At 44.0% G+C, this 24,309-nt stretch overlaps 1 protein-coding gene across 2 annotated transcripts in view; it reads left to right on the top strand.

The window, feature by feature from the left end:
* Positions 1–23,719, top strand: part of TRMT2A (tRNA methyltransferase 2A) — a 144,163-nt gene extending 120,444 nt beyond the window's left edge. Inside the window, exons 10-12 of one of the 2 annotated variants that reach the window (XM_085634180.1) lie at positions 19,479–19,595; positions 20,275–20,371; positions 23,187–23,719. In XM_085634180.1, coding sequence (XP_085490306.1) covers positions 19,479–19,595; positions 20,275–20,371; positions 23,187–23,442 — 470 coding nt within the window. In that variant the 3' untranslated portion in view covers positions 23,443–23,719. The remainder of the gene's footprint in view (positions 1–19,478; positions 19,596–20,274; positions 20,372–23,186) is intronic. The other variant, XM_085634181.1, reaches the window with a different exon arrangement.
* Positions 23,720–24,309: the final 590 nt, after the last annotated feature.

Here is a 24,309-nt window from a genome sequence, read left to right as displayed (position 1 = left end):
GCTTTTTGTGTGAACAAAAGCTGTTGGCACTCCATACGAACCCCCCTTGTTTGTTGCCTTTTGTGGGACTGCACTATTTACCTTTTGTTAATTCCAGACCCTTTTACTATTGAGCCACTGCTTTTGATTTCTTATCACTTATCACTTATGACGTTTGGTTCGACTGGTTCTGTGTTTCTGCTTCTGGGGGAGATGGTGCGTTATGAAACCCACTGTGACGCGTGCCAACTCTTAAGACCTACTGAAGAGGGTGTGTGCAAGAGCTGAAACAAAGTCGCAGATTGTTGTAGTCCATCAACTCATTATTTACAAGTATGCGAGTTTGTTGTATTCAAAGCTTTGTGTTTCATTCGATCAGTTGTGTGTGTTGCGCAAGCCAAACGAGCTCTGTTTGTGTTACGTACATTCCTGTTCCACATCCCAACGGTTGGGAGACGTGGATCTGGACTTGAAAGGCTTTGGATTTTTTGAGGTGGGCTCTGCTGTACCTATACTAAATATCTTACAGTAAACACCTACACTACAACTTACAAAGTGTTCCTGTGTGTGTGTGTGTGTGTGTATATATATATATATATATATATATATATATATATATATATATATATATATATATATATATATATATATATATATATATATATATATATATATATATATATATAATCTGAAATGGAAATGAATAAAGCCATGAATTAAATTGGCAGCCCATGAAGAAGGGGCCTGTGGCCTTGAAACACGTTGGCATTTTAATTAATGTTGGAGCAGGAAGGCAGGTTGCATCGTAATGCCAGATGGCCTGAATGCTGTTGTGTGCCCTCTCATTGCTTCAGGGCATTTTGTTTGGAAATATATATATATTACCTACTGGGGTCGCCAGTAGGTAGTTATAGTTAGGACCTATTTTCCATAGGAAATCCGCAACATTCTATTCCCAATAACTTTGACGCCGGTTGACGAATCTTCGTGAAATTTTCAAAACTCGTGGGGCGCTCCGGTCTGCTCCTAGCCTTCATGGTGATTCGTCAAGTGGGGGCCGAGAAAAAAGGGGGGGTCCCAAAACGTGTTTTCCCCATGCAATTTCCCATAGGAAACTTTAGCTGCAGCTACAGCCCGAATTGCTGAACGGAATTACACCAAATTTGGCAAAGAGGTAGCCCGTGGTTCAGAGTCATGCCTTTTTGTTAAATGGTGTAAATCCGTTCAGTAGTTGCTGAGAAATTCAAAAGTAAAGATATATATATATCTAGGGCGCGGATCCTCCCGAGCACGAGCTTTATGATAATTGTCTGTCAACACTTCAAACCAGGAAGTGTTGGCAGCCATCTTGTGCCTCGGTAGAACCGAGGCACAAGAAAGCAGTAAAAGAAACGTGAAAAACACGCAAAGGGGGCAGGGTAGAAACACCCTGACCCCCTAGGCCTGCTCAGAGGGTCTCACAAGGACCCCCAAAACAAAATTGCGGTATGCGCTTAGGATCCGCGCATCCCGCCCGCAAAAAAACAAAAACAAAGCGCGGGCTCCCGCACTTCGTTAGTATTTAGCCCCCGGGTGGGCTAAGTCCCGTGGGATATAGATATAGACTTACTTGTCAGAGCCCATCTCATTAAACGGTGACAAGTGCTGGCGGCTAGAAGAAACCGTCCTCGGTGCCTGATCGCGGCATCGTATGTGGCTGACTTTGTGTGTCCAAGGAATTGGAGTTATCGTCCGATTTGAGCGTCGCAGACACCGTTGACATAAGGCTAGCTGACTTATGCATATGTCAGGCCAAGCACGCATTGGACCTCGGTTCTACAATTGAAGGCGTGACATTACATGTGTAACGTAATGCAGTGCTTGGGTGGCCTTCTTAGAATCACACGAAACTGGAGCAGGGTTAGCCCGTATATTTCTTCAGCAGCGTATACGAAGTAAGCACGTGTGAACAAGTTATTGCAATTACTCTTGTTTTGATCAATATTAACATTTATTTGGCAAATTGTTTTCCAAAATTATGTTGTGACTATTGATGGAACTAATTTTACACCAGCCAGTAAACTTGCACTCTTGTTCAATTCTTTGAAATCAGAAGCACAGAAGATTTTTGATAACTTACTATAACTGACACTCACAGAAGCAGAATCTGGTGGTGCCAGAAATTGTAATGTCTATATTGCGGCAGTTAAACATCTTGAATTACACTTTGCAGATAATCCCGGTATTGTTCCAGAACGCGTCACTTTTAACTCTAGGAAAACGCATTGATCAATAAATATATTGCATCACTGAGCATTTTAGCGAGTACATATAATTTTGAGAATGCTGTGGTTCAGTACATGAGAGATCATATTGTTCTGAATTGTGCTTCAAAGAAAGTGCAGGAACATTTACTTTTTTTGTACCAGTACAACTTTAGAAGAAACTATTAAGAAAGCTAAAGGAATTGAAAGATCTGTGAAACTGATTGCTGGTGAAAACACTGACCGCATGTGTGCGAGTGTTGTGAATAATGTATACTAACATGAAAACATTGGGAAAACATTTACTATGAATTGTTTTAGGTGAATGTCTAATCTGCAAATCGGTAGCAGTGTGAATCGCCCTGCCCAAGCTATAAAAAAAAAATGCTAGTCTGGCATTGTGTGTGTGTGTGTGTGTGTGTGTGTGTGTGTGTGTATATATATATACATATATGTATATATATATAGTGTGTGTGTGTGTGTAGAGGTGGCTATTCTGTGAAATGTAGATTTTCCACAGCCTTGGTGGGCCGAAAATCTGGGCACAGAGGCTAATATTATGCAATAAATACTTTATTACCACCACAGCATGTATAAAGGTTCTTAGAATAGAGAATACAGATCCTTGAACAACATTACAAAAACAATAAAACCCATCATGAACTTGTCCTCTTCCTTCTTTACATTGCCTGCGAAAAAGAGAAGAACACCAAAACAAATAATATCTTTCAGTCTCTAATAAATCCAAACAAAATGAGAAATCTTCATGCTTCAAGTAACGTAGAGATGAGATATGTTCGAATCCAACAAGCCCCAGTCAGCTTAAGTTTGACCTGCATTGATAACAAAAACAGAACATCATCAGGGTTGGGGGGGGGAAAAGAAACATGGGAGGGATAATATTAGCCTCTGTGTCCTTAATAAAATCCAGATTTTCAGCCCACCAAGGCTATGGAAAATCTACATTTATGTCACGACATGGAGGCCAACATTATGCAAGTTCAAAGCATATTAACCAGACATTTAGCTGCACTTTCAATAGGTTTAAAGTAAAATAGTCTAAAAATGGAATCAGTAGACCAATCAGCATGTCGTAGGATGTCTTGCAGGCTACCACCCAAGACGCATGCTTTAGAAGCAGCTGCACCCCTCACTGAATGCGCACCAAACATACTTATATAAATACCTGCTCTCTTTATTAAATCTTTCAACCATCTAGGGAAGAAACAGCTTCATAAGGATACCTGAAAGAAATGAGTAATTGATCCACCCCAACAGGTCTTAGTGAGCTCGTTCTACATTCATATTCCTTCACACAACGCACCGCGCAAAGTTTCTCCTTTTCAACCAAGAACGGGTAAAAAATAGAAGAAAAATTAGTTTTTGTTCTCTCTTTAACGTAAAAACAAATACCCTCAGGAGTAAAACAACTACTTGTGAGTTCTAAAGCATGAACATCAGAAACTCTTCTGAATTAAAGAAGGCACAACAGCATCGTAAGTTTGTAGGAGAAGTCCTTTAGATTTAATTCCATATTGTCATTCCATGATTCAAGAAAAAGCAGAACGTGTGACACAACCCAAAGAGAAGTATATTTTGGACCAGGGGGTTTAGCCAGCCTGATGCTTCTTAAAAATCTCCGAACCATAATATCCTGACCGACCGTAATACCATTCACCAGAACGTGACCTGCCGAAATAGCAGACCTATGAAGGTTCACTGACCTAAAAGCTAATCCCCTGGAAAACAAATCTGTTAAGAAATTCAAGCCATGGGCGGTGTGGCCAAGCAGCGATCCATGATGGCCGCTTAAAGTAGAGCTCTGCCGCCCGTCCTTTCCCTAACGTCTATCCGGCACATTCATCCGTGCCTTCTGAAAGCGGTTTCGCACATCGGACCATTAGCGTGCAACATCCTGGCTGCTCCGGCTCGCGTCCGATGCCTGGGGCCGGAGCTACAGGGGCTGAACCGGTGGGGCCTACTTGCCGACCTGCAGCCAGGGCACACAGTACGGCGAGGGTCCGGAGCGCATCTCGGCCGGGCCGGATGCTTTCCATACCGGCGAAAGGCCTGCAGTCTATCTCCCCCTCCTGTCCCCTGAGGCCAATCTGAACAGTGATTTCCGAGCCCCGGGTGGCCCGCCGTGCTGACCCTCCACACTCGCCATCGGCATTGACCCAGGGGGTGTTGCGGCTGCATGCGTTGCACCCCGCGCTGGGAGGAGGACACTCCGGTGTGCTTCCTCACAGGGGCCTGTGGAAAGCGGCCGACACCGCACCCACCCTGACGGACAGTAAATGTGCAGGGCAGTGAGCTGGTCCTGACCTAGGAGAGGGGGCGCCACGAGTCCCAACGAAACTTGTGGCTTAATCTTGGTCACGGAACCGGCACCTGTCTCTTCACCGCGTTGAAGGGGCCCCATGTGAGCTATCGGGGTCCGTGCTATTCCTTCCTGCTCCTGACCCCTTGGGGCTTGTGGGTCCACTGATCCGCTAACCCGTGGACAGTGGCTTACAGCCTACACGGACTTCTACCCTGTCTTCCCTCGTGGGGCCCAGACGACGACTCAGCTGCGCAATGGATCGAAGCAAGGGCTCTTGCACCCGGAGTCTTAAGGGGACGTAAACCAATAAACTGGACCGCTACACAGTTTTTAAGGCTACGCCACAGTGCAGACTCTCCGGGGGGGGAGGGGCCAGGGCGGTCCAGGGGAGGAGGAACCGGAACTGTCCCTGAAGGACGTCATGAACGCTATCACCGGAGTAAAGACTTCTCTCGAACATAAAATGGACTCTATGGCCATCGACATAAATCTCATCAGGGCAGATATGGGGAAGTTTAACGAAAAGGTCAAGCAGGTGGAACTCACCACCACGAGTCTCGTCAGCGATGTCGCACAAATCCAGGGTGCAGTTCATGATTTACAAGACTCGTGCAAACTCACAGACCTAAAACTGGATGACTTCGAAGGCCATCTGCTGCGCAACAATCTCCGCATCCTGGGTGTTCCAGAGAAATCGGAGGGGCAGTCCCCTGACCTGTTTGTCGAGGACCTCATCCTGAAACCTCTTCAGCCCAAAGGCCTCAGCAAGTTCTTTGTCATCGAACGGGCACATAGGGTCCCGGACGGCCGTCCCAAACCGGGCGCTCCCCCGCAGCCGATGTTAGCCAGAGTTCTGAACTTTCGGGACAGAGATGTCATCCTCCAGAACTCCAGGACGGGGACACCCCTCCGTTATGAGAATGCAGACATCACCTTCTTCCCTGACTTCACACAGTGCTGAGGGACAGAGGTTTGAAATGCTCAATGTTATTTCCAGCACCTCTCCGGGTCGAGGTGGATGGAAGGGTCTGGTTCTTTGAGCAACCCAACACAGTGGCAGACTGGATCGAACATCGTGGACTTAGGAGCTCGGATGGCCGCGTTGGACGAGGGGGTGATGACACTCACCCTGACTGAGGCGAGGGCAGTATTGACATTTATTTTCGGACTGGGTATGTTGGGCCTGGGGTGGGGTGAGTCTTGAGTGGGAATTCCGTAGGTTTGATCTCTTATTGTAGCAGTCCCTCTGCGACTTGACATATTCAGCTCAAGGAGGTGCCACATTTGACTTGCTAGTGATAGGGAGGCGGAGTGCCCTATCCCCCCCCCCCAACCCCCCCCCCCTTCTTCTACTTTTAGTTCCTTTCGATGGCGACAGGCACTCTCCAAGTTTTCAATGGGCAGTTCTAGGCCCAGAGTGCAGGGCAGCGGGGTGGGGGGTTGTTGGGTGGGGGTGTTTTTGTTTATGGTAGTTTGATTCATCGATGACCACTATTACAGGCGAGACGAGCGATCCAAAGACTCTCGACACTATCAATGCACACACAGTGGGAGAAAAGTATTAGGATATTAAGCTGGAACGTTAATGGGCTTGGGGATAAGGTTAAACGGAGCATCGTCCTTCAGTATATACGGAAACAGGCCCCTGATGTTGTGCTTCTTCAGGAGACACACCTGTTGGGCCACTCCTGCAGAGCATTGAGCAGGTGGGGGTTACAAGCTAGTAGCACATGCAGGATTCACGACTGGTTCTAGAGGGGTGGGCATCATGGTAAAGAACACATTCCCTCCTAGCGTGGATTCCACTTGGACCGACGATAGGGGTCGGTATGCAGGCATCTCTGGGTCCTGGGAAGGGCGAGTTCTTACATTGTTGTCTGTCTATGTTCCGCCTGGCGTCCAGACTACCACGTACCAGGATCTCCGCACTACCCTTCTCTCACTACCGGTGGGTTTATTGATGTTAGGGGGCGACTTTAATTCGGTAGATTCGGGGGGTTGGATCGTCACCCCCTTCGTGATTTGGGGCCCACCTCTCGCTGGCTACCTGACTTCCTCAAGGCCATGGAGCTGGTGGATAGTTGGCGTACATATAATCCCGACTTGAAACAATACACTTTCTATTCCGGTGCACACCACAGTTTTTCTCGACTTGACTACGTTTTAGTTCCCAGTTCTCAAATCTCGTATGTCCATGAGGTCCTCCATTTAGCCAGGGGTATATCCGATCATTCACCATTATGGCTCCATATACTCCTGGAGTGTATACGGGTGGGCAGGACTGTTCCGACCAACCCCTGGTTCCTTCGCCACCCTAAAATCCGTATGGGCGTCCTGACCACAATGGACAATTATTTTGCTGAGAATGAGGGCACTGTGGACTCTGTCCAGACGCTCTGGGAGGCATTTAAAATGGTAATCAGAGGGGAAGCCCTGTCCCTCATATCAGGTCACAAGAAGGAACAACAAAAGGAGGTGTCTGACATAGAGACTGACATTTATCGACTTGAGAGGGAGTTAGAGAGGCAGGATACCCCTGAAACACTCCATCTGTCTGTTGCGGCTTAAGCAAGATGAGTATAGGGCGCTAGTTACAGACGCAGCTCGGACCTTTGGGAGAGAACAGCTTGGGAGACTTTACGACCTGGGTGATAAAGCTGGGAAACTCCTAGCCTGGTTGGTTAAACGGGAATGGGCGAGTAGACTGGCTCCAGTCCTTCACGACACCACTAACGCCAGCATAGTGAGCCCCCAAGACATTGCACATCACTTCGCCAGCCATTTCGAAGCAGTGTATACCGCGGTGGCACCTTACACGTAAACTGACTCTGCCGAGTTGTTGCGAGACATACCACTGCCCACCCTCTCCTTGACTGACAGGCAGTTAATGGACAGTTCTTTGACCACAGACGAAGTTGCACAGGCAATTAGATCACTCCGTTCTGGTAAAGCTACTGGCTCCAATGGAATCCCTATAGAACTATATAAGCTTAACCCTGATAAATTGGCCGCCCACCTTAAAGTTATGTTTGAGGAAAGCAGGGAAATAGGGGAACTACCGCAGGATCAGCGAACGGCTAACATTGTCACTATTCACAAGGAAGGCAAACCCAAAACGGCCTGTACTTCATATTGGCCCATCTCCCTTCTAAATGCAGAACCTAAAATTCTGGCAAAGGTCCTTGCCAATCGTCTAGTTAAATTCATATCTAACCTCGTACACCCGGACCAGTCGGGTTTTATCCCGCGGCGCAATACAGCGTTAAACTTACGCCATGTTCACGGAGTTCTTGGCAGGGCTGCTACTATACGCGAACCGGCTATTCTGGTCTCCCTCGACACCACTATGGCGTTCGATATGATCGAATGGCCCTATCTCTTCGCAGTGCTTCGTAAGTTAGGATTTGGTCCTGAGTTCATTAGTTGGGTGCGCCTCTTATACGCAGCACCATTGGCGAGGGTGGTGTTCAATAACAAACAGTCGGACACGTTTCTTCTGAGCCGAGGTACCCGTCAGGGATGCCCGCTCTCCCCCCTCCTATTCGCATTGGCACTGGAACCTTTAGCAGCTTGGATCCGTCGAGACCCGGTAATCCGTGGATTTCGATGGTCTCCAAATTGAGAGGATCGTATCTCGCTTTACGCCGATGACGTATTGCTCTATCTGACCGACCCCAAGAAATCTTTAACTGCGGTCCTCGACATACTAGCGGTGTTTGGGCGGTATTCAGGGTTTACGATTAATTGGACCAAGTCCCATCTATACCCCCTTTCCGAGGGAACGCCAGCCCTACCCCGTAACTGTCCAATCCAAGTCAACACCACAGGGTTTAAATATTTAGGAATCTTCATCTCCCTAGATCCCTCACTCTGCTATGACCACAATCTCCTTCCCACCCTTCAACGCCTAAAGCGTGATATAGCCAGCTGCAGGACTCTCCCTTTATCCCTCCTGGGCAGGGCCGCCCTATTCAAAATGATGTCTCTCCCCCGTTTTCTCTACGCCCTGCAAAACTCGCTTGATGCTGTCCCTCTCACTTATTTTAGAGAAATCGAACGCCTTCAGAGAGAGTTGTTATGGAATGGAACACCGCGTATAGCTTTTTAAGAAACTCACCCTGAAATGGTACTATGGTGGCATTGCTCGCCCTGACGTTCAAAAATATTATTGGGCGGCCCATATGGCCGCTATCAATCACGGCATCTAAGGGGCTCCTGATGACCCGGGCTATCGTATCGATAGATGGCTTCTCCCGGGAGGGAACTACAATAGATCGCTATATTCCAATATTCCAAACCCGCCCGGCCTCCATTAACAGGCCCTTCTGGGCATTCGATAAATGTATGGCACGCTGCCAATAGGTCCCTGGGATGGGAAGGTAAACTGACGTTGGCCATCCCTTGTGGGATTCTGCGCAACTAGGTCATCTATGGACGACAAAGGGATTTGACAAGTGGGATATGATTGGCATTTCTCGCATCCAAGACCTGTGGGAGAAGAATTACATAAAATCATTCACTGCTCTCCAGCATAAACTGGCCGATTCAGAGTATTTTCGTTATACACAGAGTCCTCCCCATCGGAAAGTAGGTTATTAGATGGTCACCTCCCGGAAAAGACTATTTCGCTGATTTATAATAAACTTATTTACAATATGGAAGACCCTTTAGTAATATTACGACAAAAATGGGTGGCAGATGGTATTGAATTAGACGGCGAGGACTGGAAAGACACTGTGCATCTCCCAGAGTAGTGTCGATTCCAGCACGTTTGCGACTTGTACAACTTAAAATCCTCCATAGGATACATAGGATATATATGACGGGGCCTAGACTAGTACAGATGGGAAGGGCGACCAAGGGAGACTGCCGTAGGCACCTTCTTGCACCTCATCTGGGAATGCGCACACATTCAGTCCTACTGGCGAGAGGTGCATGAAGTGGTAGGGGTGGTCCTCTTCTCCTGGAAGCGCGCAGATGTTTATTGAACATCTAGGAACCAACTGATCTCAACACACATCAGACGCAATGGGTCACTTTGGGATTTATGGTGGCAAAAAGGAACATTGCCCAGGCCTGGGGAGCCACAGCTCTGCCCACACTGGGAGCGTGGAAGACGAGTATGAATTGGTGCATGTTCCGTGAGAAGACTGTATTTGTTGCCCGGGGCTGCCCCAAAAAGTGGTCCAGAATATGGGGGCACTGGAACTCATATTGAAGGAACATTTGTATTCCGCCCCAGGACGTTACCCGTGATCCGCCTTCTTCTTGAAATTGTCCTACCTGTGTGCGATGTCCATAATTGTGATCAGATTCTGCCTCGCCTGAACAGAAATTATGTAATTGCTCTGAGTCTCCGTTTGTCAATGATTGTTAATAAAAAGATTTAAAAAAAAAAAAAAGAAATTCAAGACATGAACTACATCTGCTGAAACGGGATCCAGGTCCCTTTCCACTCACCAACTATTCCACTTATTCCAGGCTGACTTGTATGACTTCCTAGTGCCCAGGATTCCTCAATGAGTTTCAAAGCCTCAGATGAAAGTCCTGGCTTTCTCCAGACTCTCCTGAAAGTCTCCAAGCCACAAGCTGAAGCTGACCTGATTCTACCAGACCGTGTACTTCTCCCAGAGGACCTCGTAAGATTCCCTGAAACATCGGCAGAAGTATTGGGAAGTCCACACTCCTCTCCAACAACATAGGGTACCATGCTTGAGAACTCCAAAATGGTGTGATCACCAGCACTGTTTCCCTCAATTTCTTAATCATCCCTGTTACTCTGCTGATCATTGAAAAAGGAGGGAAAGCATATTGCCGGAGACCTCTTCAGTCCTGAAGTAAAGCATCTATCCCCAGTGCCTCTGGGTCTGAATGCCAGCTGAAAAACTTCCCTAGCTGGGTGTTTGTTCTGTTCGGAAAGAGGTCTACCTGAAAAGGGCCCCAAAGATGGTTCAATCTCGTAAAATCTATCCTGTCTAAGATCCAGTCGCTGGAATTGTAAAAATTCCTCTAGTACCAATCTGCCACTGAATTGGTGTTGCCTGGGATATGTTCTGCTTGGACATAAATGTTCCTCTCCAAACAATACTCCCAAAAAACCTCTCGCTAAATCTGCTAGACCTTTCGATCGAGGACCTCCCATCCTGTTCACATACCACACAGCGAAAACATTGTTCACATCTGGCAGTCTGTTCCCCAAAACATTTTATTTCAAAAGAACCAGCTAACAATTTCAAACAATTTCTATGCAGCTTCCATTCCTGACTCCTCCATCGTCCGCCAGTACTTGGTGATCTGTATCTTGCACCCCAGGCTTCCAAACTTCCATCTGACTCCACAATCCCATCCGCATTTTCTCCAAAAATTGCTCGCCCATTCCAAGCTTCCATATTCCTCAACCACCATATCAATTCCTGTCTTACCTCCTGTGAAAGACATACATTCTCTGAATATTTTAAACCATTTCTCAAATGCAAATCCTTTAACCTCTGTAATGTAAAGGGCCTGGGAGAATAGCCTGAATTGTTGATGAAAAGTCCAACAATGCGTGCTAACATTCTTAAAGACACAGTTCAACTTGGGAGTATTTTTCAATTCCTTTCGAATTCTCTTTAGTTTTCTTTTGGAAGCTTCAGAACAGCCTCCACCGTATCTACTACAAAACCCAAAAATTGTTTGTTGACTTGAAATACATTGTGATTTTATTCTGTTTACCACAAAACCCAGCGACTCTAGCAACTCTACAGCTAACTTTGTGTGAGAAAGTAGAGTCTTTTTGTCCTGATCCATAATCAAAATGTCGTCCAAATAGATTATTAGACGAACACCCCCTCTCTCTCAGAAATGCCGCCACTGGTCGTTACACCTTTGTGAAACACCACGGAGCTGACAACAGGCCGAATGGCAAACAAACATACTTCCACGTTTGGCCTTTCCACACAAACCACAGAAATCTCTGGTGTTCTTTGCAAATTGGAATTGTAAGATGTGCATCTTTCAAATCCAACCGGGTCATCCAATCTCCTTTTAACAACACATCCTTCAGCAAATCTATCCCCTCCATTTTGAAGTGGTGATAAACCACCCAATCGTTCAACTCTCGCAAATTTATCACTGGACGCATACCACCCTTGTCCTTTTTCTCTACTAAAAAAAAAATTGGTGATAAAACCTTCTACATGGTCTCTCTCTCTTTCTATGGCTTGTTTGTTTAATAATTCTTGTACCTCCAAGTCTATCAATTTCATTTGACTCTTTTGAAATGTAATTCTTTTTGGTAAAACCCTCTGAATTGGATGCGCAATAAACTCTATCCGAAAACCCTGAACGGTTTCTAAAACCCAAGGGTCCCTTGTTATCGACCACCAAACTTGACAAAATTGGGCAAGTCTGCCGCCCAATTTTAAGGGGATAACAGAAGGGTCTGGACTTGCCAGTCGATCCTCTGCCTTGTCTTTCACCTCTGTTGTATCTTTCCCTTGAACGTTGTCTCTGGGGGTAAAATCCGACGCTGCGGACATACTGTTGACCTTGGTAACCTCTATATCCTTTTGAAGAGAGCTGAATGCTCCAACGTATCTTGACAAATCCTTAATAAATGTCTCTCCAAAGAGAAGTCCCTTAGCTGAAGGCCCTTCCTCCTTCGATGCTAGGTCAACCAACTTAGGGTCTATTTTAAGTAAAATACTTTTCCTCCTTTCAATGGAGAGTGCCATATTGGCATTGCCTGGTAAGCAAACAACTCTTTGTATCCACTCACGTAACTCCTCCACATCAATAATGCTCCTTCAGATATATACCTCCTCCGCATGTCAAAAATCTTTGGCAATGGCATCCAATAATCTGTCCTGACAGGACTTCAATCCTTGATCAATTCCCTTTCTAGGGTCACGACCCCCATTAGCAATGAATGCAATGATCTTAGGGTCAAGTTCCGGTGTTACCAACACCTTATTATCAATACTTGGGCGAGGGCACTCAGATCTGAGCCTAACACGCACCTCTTTTGGTATCTCCCTTCTGATCCAGCATTAAATATACTCTGCCACATGATCAGAAGGAGACCATTCTGGATACAGAGGTTGCTTTATGAGTAAAGGATCAAACATACTCCCACCCAGTGGGTCTAAAATATTTTTGGCCTCTGTGCATGAGGTGTCTTCCTTTTTTGAACTTTTAGAACGTATTAATTCATTTTCTGAATCAAAATCGGAACTGCAACTCAATTCAACCTCTGCACTTCCAGAGGACTCCTCACAAATGACAGACTTATGTTTGCGCACTCTTAGTCGCATCATCTCTCGGACCTCTTTCTTGCCCATCTTTAATGCCCGAGGCATCATCCTCTTGCCTATCGTCACAGCAAACTTGTTCTACCATAGTAGATCTCTTCTTTTTCCCCAGTTGCACACCGGAAGAAACATGTTTCCTTTTGCGTGATGCCTCCCTATTAATGGCATGCGCATTTTCATTTTCTGGTGCAGACCAAAACCTTTCCTCATCTTGTCTACTAGACTTAGAAACAGCAAGCAGTTCCAACTTTCCATGACAAGTGACACCTCTGTGTTAATCTTTTCAATTGTTTTTTTAAGCTTCTCCTCTAGAGAGCCCTCTTCTTGCTCCATAATTTCAATATAAAAGTACTCTACACCTAAAAACTTCCTTGTAAATAATCAGGAAAATAACACTAAAGAGTGTCTATTTGTCAAATATTTATTTTTGTTTTAAACCAACTCCTTCTCCTCACAAGTTTTATAAAGCTTTAAAGTTTTAATTTCCTTTAACCAAGCGAACCTTCGCTAAGTAAAAACCAAGTGCAAAACCAAACCTCATATGAACACCTCACAAGATGCAAAAGCAACACCTATACCATTCTCCTCATACGAAGCGATCTTGAGAGAAATGCGGCGTTGCTATGGTAATCTACGTGTACGGCAACAGTTCCAGAACAAAAAGCCTCTGACGTTCAGGAGCGTACACACGTTCGCGCGCGCTCACACATACTCTGGACGGATCGCTCGCATCGAACAATGGGCTTGAGAGGTAAGAGTTATGCTCTTGCGCTCGTGCAACCATTGCAACATGTTACCGAACGCTAACGGATTTTCATAAACCAAACGTATTAAAAAAAGGGAAAAGATTCCTTAAAACACAAACGGGTCAATTTTACTCCCACAATGACTCGACTATTGGCTAAATCAATACCGCGCTAAGAATTGCTAAAGCGTCGTACCAGTCTATTTAACAAAAGAAGTGCATAACAGATAAAAAAAAAACAGATTGTTATTCTTAATGCCCCCAAAACTATCAGAAAGAAAACTCTATAGGTCACAAGACTAGGCGTTTTAAAAATTACATTTCTATCCAAAATAAGCACAAAATAAATTAGACATTTCTTTAAATTAGATTTAAGCTTCTTTTACATAAATAATCAAAGCATGTCGCAAACACCTAGTTTAACAAATACTTATTGATATAATCATCACACTAGCTTTACTAATCATTCTTTATAGAATTCACTAAGATATACTTATCTATTTGAGCAGCAGCAATAAAAGAAGGAAGAGGACAAGCTGATGATGGGTTTTATTGTTTTTGGAATGATGTTCAAGGTTCTATATTCTCTATTCTAAGAATCTTTATACATGCTGCTAAGTGGTGGCAATAAAGGATTTATTGCATAATATTGGTCTCCGTGTCGTGCCATAAAATTAACTATGTACATCATTCTGATGTACAGGAGATGAATGAGGAGTTCACTTAGGTGGCGTTGACGGTTGATGAAGAAAACATGGGGTCTTTGGCCAGCAAGCAAGGTCCCTTTTGTTCACTCATTATTGGGGACACTGAAATAAAAATGATGGCTGATTCTGGATCTACTGTTAATATGTTATCTGATGCCACATTTAAGTTCTATTGGTCCAACAAAAACCTCAAACAGGCAGGTATAAGAGCGCTACTTTATGGAGATTCAGCTATAGAAGCATTTGGATTTTTCGCAGACAATTTGAGTTTTGCTGGGAGAGAGATATTCACCAAAATCTATTTGGCTGTTAATGGCAAAGATATAATGGGTTGATCAAGGAAGACTTGGGATTATATTCAGACCTGGTACTGACGTCCCCATTATGCTAGTTGAACAAAAGATTGATGATATTGAAAGTATTTTGGAGAAATATCCTGAGGTTTTTTGAGACAAGACCTGGGTAAGTGAACGGATCTGAACATCAGATAGTGCTGAAGGAGAATGCTGTGCCTGTGGCCCATATAGTAAGAGATGTGGCGTTATGTGCGAGAGGTGCTTTGAAGAAACACTTGAGGAGTTATGTGCTGATAAAATTATTGAGCCAGTGAACTCTCCGGAGTGGGGTAGTGCTGTGGTAAAGCCAAGAAAAAAGGAGGCCAAATAAGAGTTTGGGGCTGATTATTAGTTTGATGGAAGGGGCCCCATACACACCTGCCCGGTGCTTTTGCCCATTGGGCATTGTGGCTGGGAGCACATGTTGTGCCCCCATTCCTGCACTGTCTTGCGCGCACTGTATGACATGGTGCGTGGTGACAGTACGCGCACAACTGCAGGCACTGAAGCGCAGTGGCATTGCCTTCAGGCTCACTCTGAGCCGAAGCATGCCACCACCTCAAGACCGCAGCCTGCACACTGCCGGCCTGGTGGTTTACTCGTAATGCGGTGGTTGGGATGCTGCTGGCTTGGCGGCGTTCTCCCAAACGCTGCAGCAGCAGTCTGGGAGTCGGACCGCCACAATCGTAATCAGGCCCTTTGTGGTGATTTATGTTCTTTAAATAGGAACATCGTGGTGGATTGTCACCTGCTACCAAAGATTCAGGAACTACTGACCATGATTGGGAGAGCTAAATTATTTAGCAACATTGATTTGAGGGTAGCATATCACCAAGTTGTATTAGGAAAAAAAATCTCAAATGTTGATTGCATTCGTTACTCCATTCAGTGCATTTAAGTATTGAAGGTGGCCTTTCGGGTTATGTTTAGCTTATTTAAAGACTTTAGTGGAGTACAGTCTTTCCAAGGTATCATCTTCATGTTTGTAAAAATCTGTGGAAGAACATAATGTGATTTTAAACATAGTGCTTCATTTTTTGTAAGAACGTGGTATGACTGACAAAAGAGAAATGCAAATTTCTCACAGATTCAGTTAAATATCTTGGGCACAGAAATAACTTCCAAGGGCATCAAGCTCAAAATGGATCTTAAGGCGTTGAGGGATGTGCCTTCACCGAAGGATAAGAAGAATTCGTCATTCCTTGGGGTTGTGTGACTAATATTTCAGGTTTGTGGAGTTGTATGCCGTCATCTTGGAGCCCCTTAAGAAAATGTTAAGGAAGAGTAACAAGTTGGGGTGATGTAGAAAAAAAAGTGTTAGTTGGTATAAAAAAGATATTCATGAAAGTTCCAACTTTGAAAACTTACATTTCAGGTATTGAATGCACCATTACTGTTGACGCGAGTGCGATTGGTGCGGTTTTATGTCAAACAGTGGCTGTAAATGAACGGGCCACTGCATTCGCATCAAGAGCACTGAGGGATGTTGAAAGAAGGTATAGCACAATTGAGCGGGAAGTAAGCCTGGGCTTGGGGTATTGAGAAATTTAAGACCTATGTGTGGAGAAAGCATTTTATTTTGTGCATGGATCACAAGCCTGTGACTTATTTGTTTGGTTACAAAGGAATGGCAGAAGCGTCTTCTAGACTTGTATCTAAATTGCAGAAGTATAATTTTGAAGTCCGCAATATTGTAGGATCAGCAAATTGTAGTGCAGATTGTTTATCTCGCTTTCCAGTGTATGGGAAAACTGAAGACTTCGATATTTTCAATGATGAATGTGTAGTAGCTGGTATTGATGTTCGAGGCAATGTCAAGGTATGATCGATGAGATGGAATAGTCTAAGTCATGCGTAGAGTAGAGTGTGTTGAAGAAAGTGTGTGAGTATCAATTCTGTGTATTGTGCGAAACGAGCAAGCTCGGTTTGTGTTATGTACACTTTAAGTTCCTGACGGTTGGGAGAGGTGGATCTGGACTGGAAAGGCTTTTGGATGTATTGGGGACTCCATTGTACCTATACTAAATATCTACAGTAAACATCTTCACGGCCACTTATAAAGAGTATGTGTGTGTATGTATGTGTGTGTGTGTGTGTGTGTGTGTGTGTGTGTATATATATATATATATATATATATATATATATATATATATATATATATATATATATATAATCCAATGGTTGCCACTTGTAAGGACGCCCACACGGGGGAATAACCTTTGAAGGTGAGTGTGCGCCGCACAACCAGAAACGTGCTTTTCTCCATTAATCTGCAGCTCTACGCGTTTCAGACACAGTCCTTGTTCACGAGCTTGACAAAGGGAACAACGCAGCTACATGTTGAACCACCTGTTGTTGCTTTATTAAGTCCGCCCCAGTGGGCGTGTACTCATGCCATGATTAGCAGTCCCAGTGCCTTCTGGTATTCGTGGTGTTTAACACTGACATTTTATCACTGTGGATGCTGCAGTGTTCCCCTCTCAATGTCAATAAAACCCCAGTGGGTGGGTTAAAAACACCAGAGCTGGTAATATTGCCAATGAAACACTCCCTGTGGAACCCTCCGTTCTTTGACGGCGCCCAGCTTTCTGAACGCCAAAGATTCGCCTTTACAGCAGCGGTTCGTCCTCGCGACCTGGCAAGGCCGCATAACATAATCCAATGGTTGCCACTTGTAAGGACGCCCACACGGGGGAATAACCTTTGAAGGTGAGTGTGCGCCGCACAACCAGAAACGTGCTTTTCTCCATTAATCTGCAGCTCTACGCATTTCAGACACACAGTCCTTGTTCACGAGCTTGACAAAGGGAACAACGCAGCTACATGTTGAACCACCTGTTGTTGCTTTATTAAGTCCGCCCCAGTGGGCGTGTACTAATGCCATGATTAGCAGTCCCAGTGCCTTCTGGTATTCGTGGTGTTTAACACTAACATTTTATCACTGTGGATGCTGCAGTGTTCCCCTCTGACTTAATAAAGACAGGGTGATGGGTAAAATATGTGGGGAACACCCATTGTCAAACTGAAAACTTCTGTTCATGTAACTGGCTGCTTAAATAACGCTAAATCACTTCAAAGCACTATAATAACAGGTATTACTGGTCCTCAAATGAAAGATATGCTTTTCAGGGGGAAAGAAGCCTGAGTGGACAGCCCGGACTTGAACCCGTGCACCTAAAGTTACGTAAAGATCTCAGTGAACTGACTGATTAAGGGCTGCTACCTAGCAATTTTCTGGTAAATCAACTTCTAATACAACAGATTTAATGACTACTCATCACACACACATTTTCATTTTTGGGGGCAAACCTATTTTGAATGTCTTGTTTCGAATATAAGACTTGATTTATTCCATGTAAAATACTTGCTTAGAAAACATCACTTGGTACCTAAATTGACAATAAAATGACTTAATTACAACAGGCGCACTTTAACTTTGCATGTTCGATTTTGTGGCAGTAACCGGTATGAGGATTTGCTGCGAGGGCAGCTGTGTCCTTGCTAACCATAAGCATATATACAAGTGTAGTATTAACCAAAAGAGACATCCATCCGAAAACATATGCAATCGTGTATAAAATGAAACCCGTTTTCTGTACAACACCTGCGTTTGCTTCACAGTAATATTAAATTCGGTATACCCACTCCTAGTCAAACAAGGAATAGGACACGTAACAACGCACGCATTTACAATGCGTGCCATTACAACGCATTTTTTACAATGCAAAATTCATAACAATGCAAGCCATTACAACGTATAATTCACTACAACTATTCTTACTCCACTGGGGTGTTACTTTAGGGAATGCGTTGTAATGGCATGCATTGTAATGGATTTCGTGTTGTAAAAATTGCGTTGTAATGGCACGTGTTGTTATGGGTGTGATGTAAACAATGTCTCCCTCATACAAGATAATCAGAGCTCATCTGAAGTTTAATTTTCTTGAGCAGAAGCATAAAGGAGACATTCTACTTAATCTGGGTACAGAGTGGTGAATTGGCACTGCCAGCCACCGTACACGTGACATCTACTCTTGTGTTGTTGCTGCCCGAGGTGGACCGTGCTGACCGGTGCCTGGCCACCCAAGGCAAATCAGTCTGTCTGCAAGAAAACCCCCGAGAGCCTCACACACTAACTGAGCTGCGGCGTTCACTCTTTCTTTTATAGCTTTTTCTTTCAATCTTGGCACAGGAGAGTGACAAGCTTTCTGTATCTGCAGAGATGTGCTCCTCTGGGCTTGAGTGTCAGAGGGGACCTCGAGCTGAGCCAGAGACATGTTGTCCCCCACCCCACCTTTTCAATATCTATTGTGCTTACGGATATTTTGGAAAGTCAGGAACTCCTGTATTGAGCTAAACGTTTCCAATTTTGAGGTAAAAAATCAGCTACATTCAATCCAATTTTTTTGGCTTTACAATATTTAGCAAGAACACCTGTAGTCTAAAGTAAAGGGTTTGAAATTTGAACTACAGCCATTACCACAATTCCGACAACTTAGTTTTAGCACTCAAAATGGCAGGTGATCAAGTTAGAATACAAAATATGCCCGTTGAGAGAAATCTAGGTATAGTTAAATTTCAGTGTTATGGATAATTTGAGGCTGAAACAAAAATAGAAATGTGGTATTAACATTTTTGCTCTCCAAAACCTTTAACCTAAATGTGTCTGAACTAAATACGAAATACACAGAAATTAAACCGTTTTAACCTATAAATCACTAAATGTGTTTCAGGCTCAGAACTTTAACTTTAAACCCGGATTTAGGAGTGAGGCATGCATAAGAACTCAAGACAGCTCACTGTATTTTGTAACAAATACCTTGCAGTTCTAAGTTTTCTTTCCCTCCTTCCGTAGATCTGAGTAACATTGATTTTCGCTGTGGAAAGGCTGAAGACTTGTTTCCAAATCTGATCAACTCTTTGGCATTGCAAAACCCAGTGGCTGTGGTGGATCCCCCGAGAGCCGGACTGCGTAAGTGCGACGGGTTTGCCATAGATAAATATGAAGGGGGATTCGGAGTAGTTCTGATCCTTGGAAGAGGAGGTTGCAAATTCCACTACATTTCACAATTGGAAATTCCCCAGCGCACCTAACGAGCTGACTTTCTTTAGCACTTATTGTGGTTTTCTCTTAACTTAGGGGGACACATACCCCACACTCTGCATATCTTTTTTTTATACTATGTGCCACTTTTCAGTGGGAAAGGGTGGTATTGCAGGTTAGCTAAAAGGGGGTGAGCTGCACCCTGAAATGAAGCCATGATTGGCTTCCAAGTCTCTCCCCATGATAGAACCATCTTTTTGGGGTGTTTTTGCCTGCAAGTCCCCTAGAATCATCCGGCTATGATGGCAAAGCAGGCGGTGTTCCTCTTTCCTAACGGAGCCCAATGGCCACCTTTGTAATTATTTTACCATTTAAATGCTGCCCCATGGCTCTCCCCTAGCCAGGACTAAAATGGCTAATCCCAGTTCAGAAGCCTGAATTAAGTTTTATGCCAGGAAACAAATACTCTCTTCCCCTGTCTGAAATTGAAAGGGTAAAAAGTTAAATGAACATTTTTAGATTCATGTAAAAAATGCAAGTCGTCTTTGTGATCAAAATCTGTTTGATGTGCGTTCTCTAACTTTCTTTATTTCTGATATATGTCTAGACTCCAAAGTGATTTTGGCTATCCGCAGAGCTGAGCACCTGAAGAGGCTCCTGTACGTGTCCTGCAATCCCAGAGCTGCCATGAACAACTTTATCGAGTAAGTTGCCACTGTGTAGTCCCCTGTGTCTGCCTAGCTAGGTGTTTGCATTCCTTTTCTTGCTGTATCCATCAGGATTGCACCTCCTATGAGTTCAAACCCTGATGTGTAAAATGAGCTGTTGCAGTTAGTCATGTGAACTGTTACTGCAGCAAAGAGGCATTCAGGGTATCTGAAGTTGGAATACTCATCACGACCCTTACATGACCAAAAAAAAAGTAAATGTGTAAGATGAGATGTTAGCGGGAGGTATAGCATAGAGGGAAAGCTGGCCCCGGTGTCACATTTTGCTGCCAGCTATAAGTAGATGTATGACTGCTTCTGTCTCTTAGTAATAGACTTTTGCATGTCCGGTGCTATGCGCGTGAATGAACATCAAATCACTCATTCGTTTGAATGGGTTGCTACCCTGACCAGTTTCCTTCTTAAAATCGGGAAATGGCAAAGGGGTTCACTTGAAGGGTTTTAGTAATGGGAAAGAACCTATGGTCTAGGGATAAGAGTCACCATAAAGAGATACCTTCAATGTACTCCCATTCACAATTTGTGGGTAGATTCCACTACATAGAGAAATGGTAGGAGGAGGTAGTATCAAACAGGTTAGGCCTACACCATCTGATTCCATAGAACCTACTGAGCAAAGCATGCATTGGCTGGGTGGGGACGCCTTGAGGGTAATGCCTGCACCATGCATGTTCACTGGCCACCCTACATATTTCCGCAATAGGTAAATGCCTGGTAAATACAACTGAAGATCTATTGAACGTGCTTTAACTCTGGTTGGAGGGTTTGACCAATGCTTAGAGTAGCCGTGGGAGATAATCGATTTGGCAGTGGTGGCCCTTGCTGTAATTCTACTTGCATTGCAGTTCCATAAAGGTGATATAGTCAAGTAAGAATGGAAGTCAGTGCCTGACATCAGGATTGAGCAAATTTGTCTTCGCTGAAGAGGCTTGCAGTATGGGAAAAAAAAGCCAGGAGCAAAAATCTTCCCTCTAAGTGAAACTTCAGCTATACCACATAAAATACTTCAAAGAAGACCCCTTCATGTGCCTTTGCCATGATCTCTGAATAATTATTCATCAGTCTGGCCACAGCCAGGTTAAGGTTGCTTAAGGCCTCTCAGATTCAGAGTGATGACTTTGTTGCCCACGGAGAAGGATTCCTGAGGCATGTTTGATAGACACCACATAGTAGGTTCTGCTTGTGGCTAGCAGTAACTCCTCTTTGCCTCTTCTCTGAGAACATTCACGTTCTGAAGGCTGTCAGAAGTTCCTTCACTAGAGCACAATATAGGAGTAAGTGGCAGAGGTTCTGCTATCGGGTCTTGTAAAAACATGAATCCAATAAATCTCTCAGTGGATGACATTGTCCTCCAGATATTTTCCTGGATCTGGTGCTCAGGTATACACCTGCAAGGTTTGCTACCTTAAAGCCACTTACAAGTACAGTAACAGGCCAAGGGGATTTTTGGCCGTAAAACGAAGTTGTTGAGCAACGCTTGGCTGGCAAACACCACCTTTTTCATCCTGTCAAATATCCTGAGTTCGTTGGGATTAGACTCTGGATCCGAATAGAAGAATGTACAACCCATGGAGCCTTATTGTGTCTTGCAACATTAGGCCATCACCTGGGGGGCTTTCTTCCTAGTTGCTGTTACTTCCGTCAGATGCATTGGTGTGCTTCTGCCTGTGTGAAACTCCGAAGCAAACACCAAATTCTTTTCGGATAGGGTTGTGTGAGGTGTTTTACCACCCTTGCTTCAAAGGTGCTGACTGAACACCATCTAAGCAAAAATATCTTCCCACACTTTATTAGCCTGCATGCTTTTTCTTTTGATTAAAACCTACTCACCCTGGAAGACTGCGATTTCATCTTGATAAAACTAGGGTTCTGCATTCAGCAGAAATGATGTTGGCCAAGATCCTTATTGTAAGATGGGATTACTTCATGCGTGTCCTGCTGCTGTACCTTGCACACAACAAATCCTCCTCCTGATGTCCAAGCACATTCCGGTGAAGTTATAGCCAGTGCCACTTCAGTGGCTCTGAAGGCTTCATCTCTAAGTTATGAACAATTTGGCCTGATGTTCATTAGAAATCCATTCACTTAGACCTAACCTGCATAATGCTACCTCCTCTCTTTCTATTCTCTTTTCTGTAAAATCTACTCACAATGGGAGAAAGACAGAATGAAGTACAAGCAATAGGTTAACAAGTAAATAGTAGTTAAACCCTATAGTGACTTACTCCTAGTTCATAGATTTTCTCCCATTATCAACACTCTTTCTCCAACCCCTCACCCAACAAATCGTTGATAATGGAAAAGAACAGACAAGGTACCGACCTGCGTGGGTATAAAGCACTGTGGCTGCATATGGTGCACAACTGCATTTGTGGTACCGGTTGCGCACAGCTCTAAATCACCAACCACAAAACTGTTTTAAGTCTTACTAAGTGTAGTGGCGTGATACCTGTAAATTAATGGAGGCGGGCCTGCTGACTAGGTGCAACAGAGTGACCACTATGGAATCTGTACTCTTTGATGTAAAGTGTGGATAATGGGTGATTTGGAGTTGGGCATGCTGTTTGTCTGCGACTTTAAATCTATCCTTCAGGTGTGCAGGAGATATTGGGTGGCATTGGGTCAGGCGGTAAGTTATAAAGGCTTCTCACTTTCCATTTGTATTGCTTCGAGAACATACAAAACAGCCAATTCATAGCCCCTCCATATTGCGATTAATTTCTCTTTACATGATTTTACCGGTGTTTTATTTGTCCCCTAATTCAATCCGTTTTTCATATTTTTTTCACAGCCTTTGTCGAGCTCCATCTAACCGCGTCAAGGGATCTTCGTTCCGGCCTGTGCGGGCAGTGGCTGTGGACTTGTTCCCTCAAACCATGCACTGTGAGCTGCTGATTTTGTTTGAGAGGGTGGACTATTCTAGCAAAGCATCTGCTAATTCGACAGCGAATGATATTCCTGCTGTACCGCTGGTTACTACCTCCACTAGTAGTGAAAATAGCAAGCCGACACAAGAATTACCAGAAGAAATGGCTTCTTGCATCTAACTCCATTCTGTACTGTCCATTTGAACACTATACAGCTGTATCTGGAATGTAGAATCCTTTTGGTAAGAGAAATGATTTACTTAAAATAATTTTTTTTTTTTTAAAGTGGACTTGATCTATTCTACAGGAAATTCTCTAAAGGATTTTTGAATAAATAACATGAAAAAAACACCTTTCCATATTTGTCCTGATCTTCTCCTGCTGCGCCTGTGTGTAACCAAATACTAAAAGCAGTATAACCTAAATGCATGAATGAAAAAACTATTTACTCAGTCTGATCACTGATGTGCTGGTTATTTCTGTAAAAGCTCTCGGATTATTTCTTAAGGACCGTTTAGTAGAGAAATAATTTTCCTGTGGCCGTCTTAGAGCACAGTGTCTTTGAAGTATCAATCTAATTACCTTAATTGGGAGCACTAATGTTTGTTTACGTCTTTTATATAGAACTATCATGTAAGACTGCTTGTGAATGCTCTCTGATACAATGTATATAAGAATATAAAAGCAGAGTTGAGAATTAAAAAACATAGATTTACAGATTGTCATCACAAGGTGTAAGAAGCGCCATCTGTGGGCTTGCCTCTGATGACATTAGTCTTTTTGAAATACTGTTCCTTTGTGACCCTTACTCTCATATTTAAGTAACCATTGCCATCTGGCGTTCTCCAAACTGATGCCTGATCCAACCAAACAATCAAATATGGCATATGCCTACCAGGTCCTTCCCACTACAAGCCCTGCGACAAGCGCAAGTGCTTCAAGATCATTTCAGGCTACCCCATAACATAGGAACAGAGCTGACTGGGCCTTTCACTCTCCAATCTTTGGCCACTCTTTTGGTTCCTAATCATTCTCTGAATCCTGAAA

Source organism: Triturus cristatus, chromosome 11, assembly GCF_964204655.1.
Source record: "Triturus cristatus chromosome 11, aTriCri1.1, whole genome shotgun sequence".
Classification (NCBI taxonomy): domain Eukaryota; kingdom Metazoa; phylum Chordata; class Amphibia; order Caudata; family Salamandridae; genus Triturus; species Triturus cristatus.
This window is presented reverse-complemented; position numbering and strand designations above follow the sequence as displayed.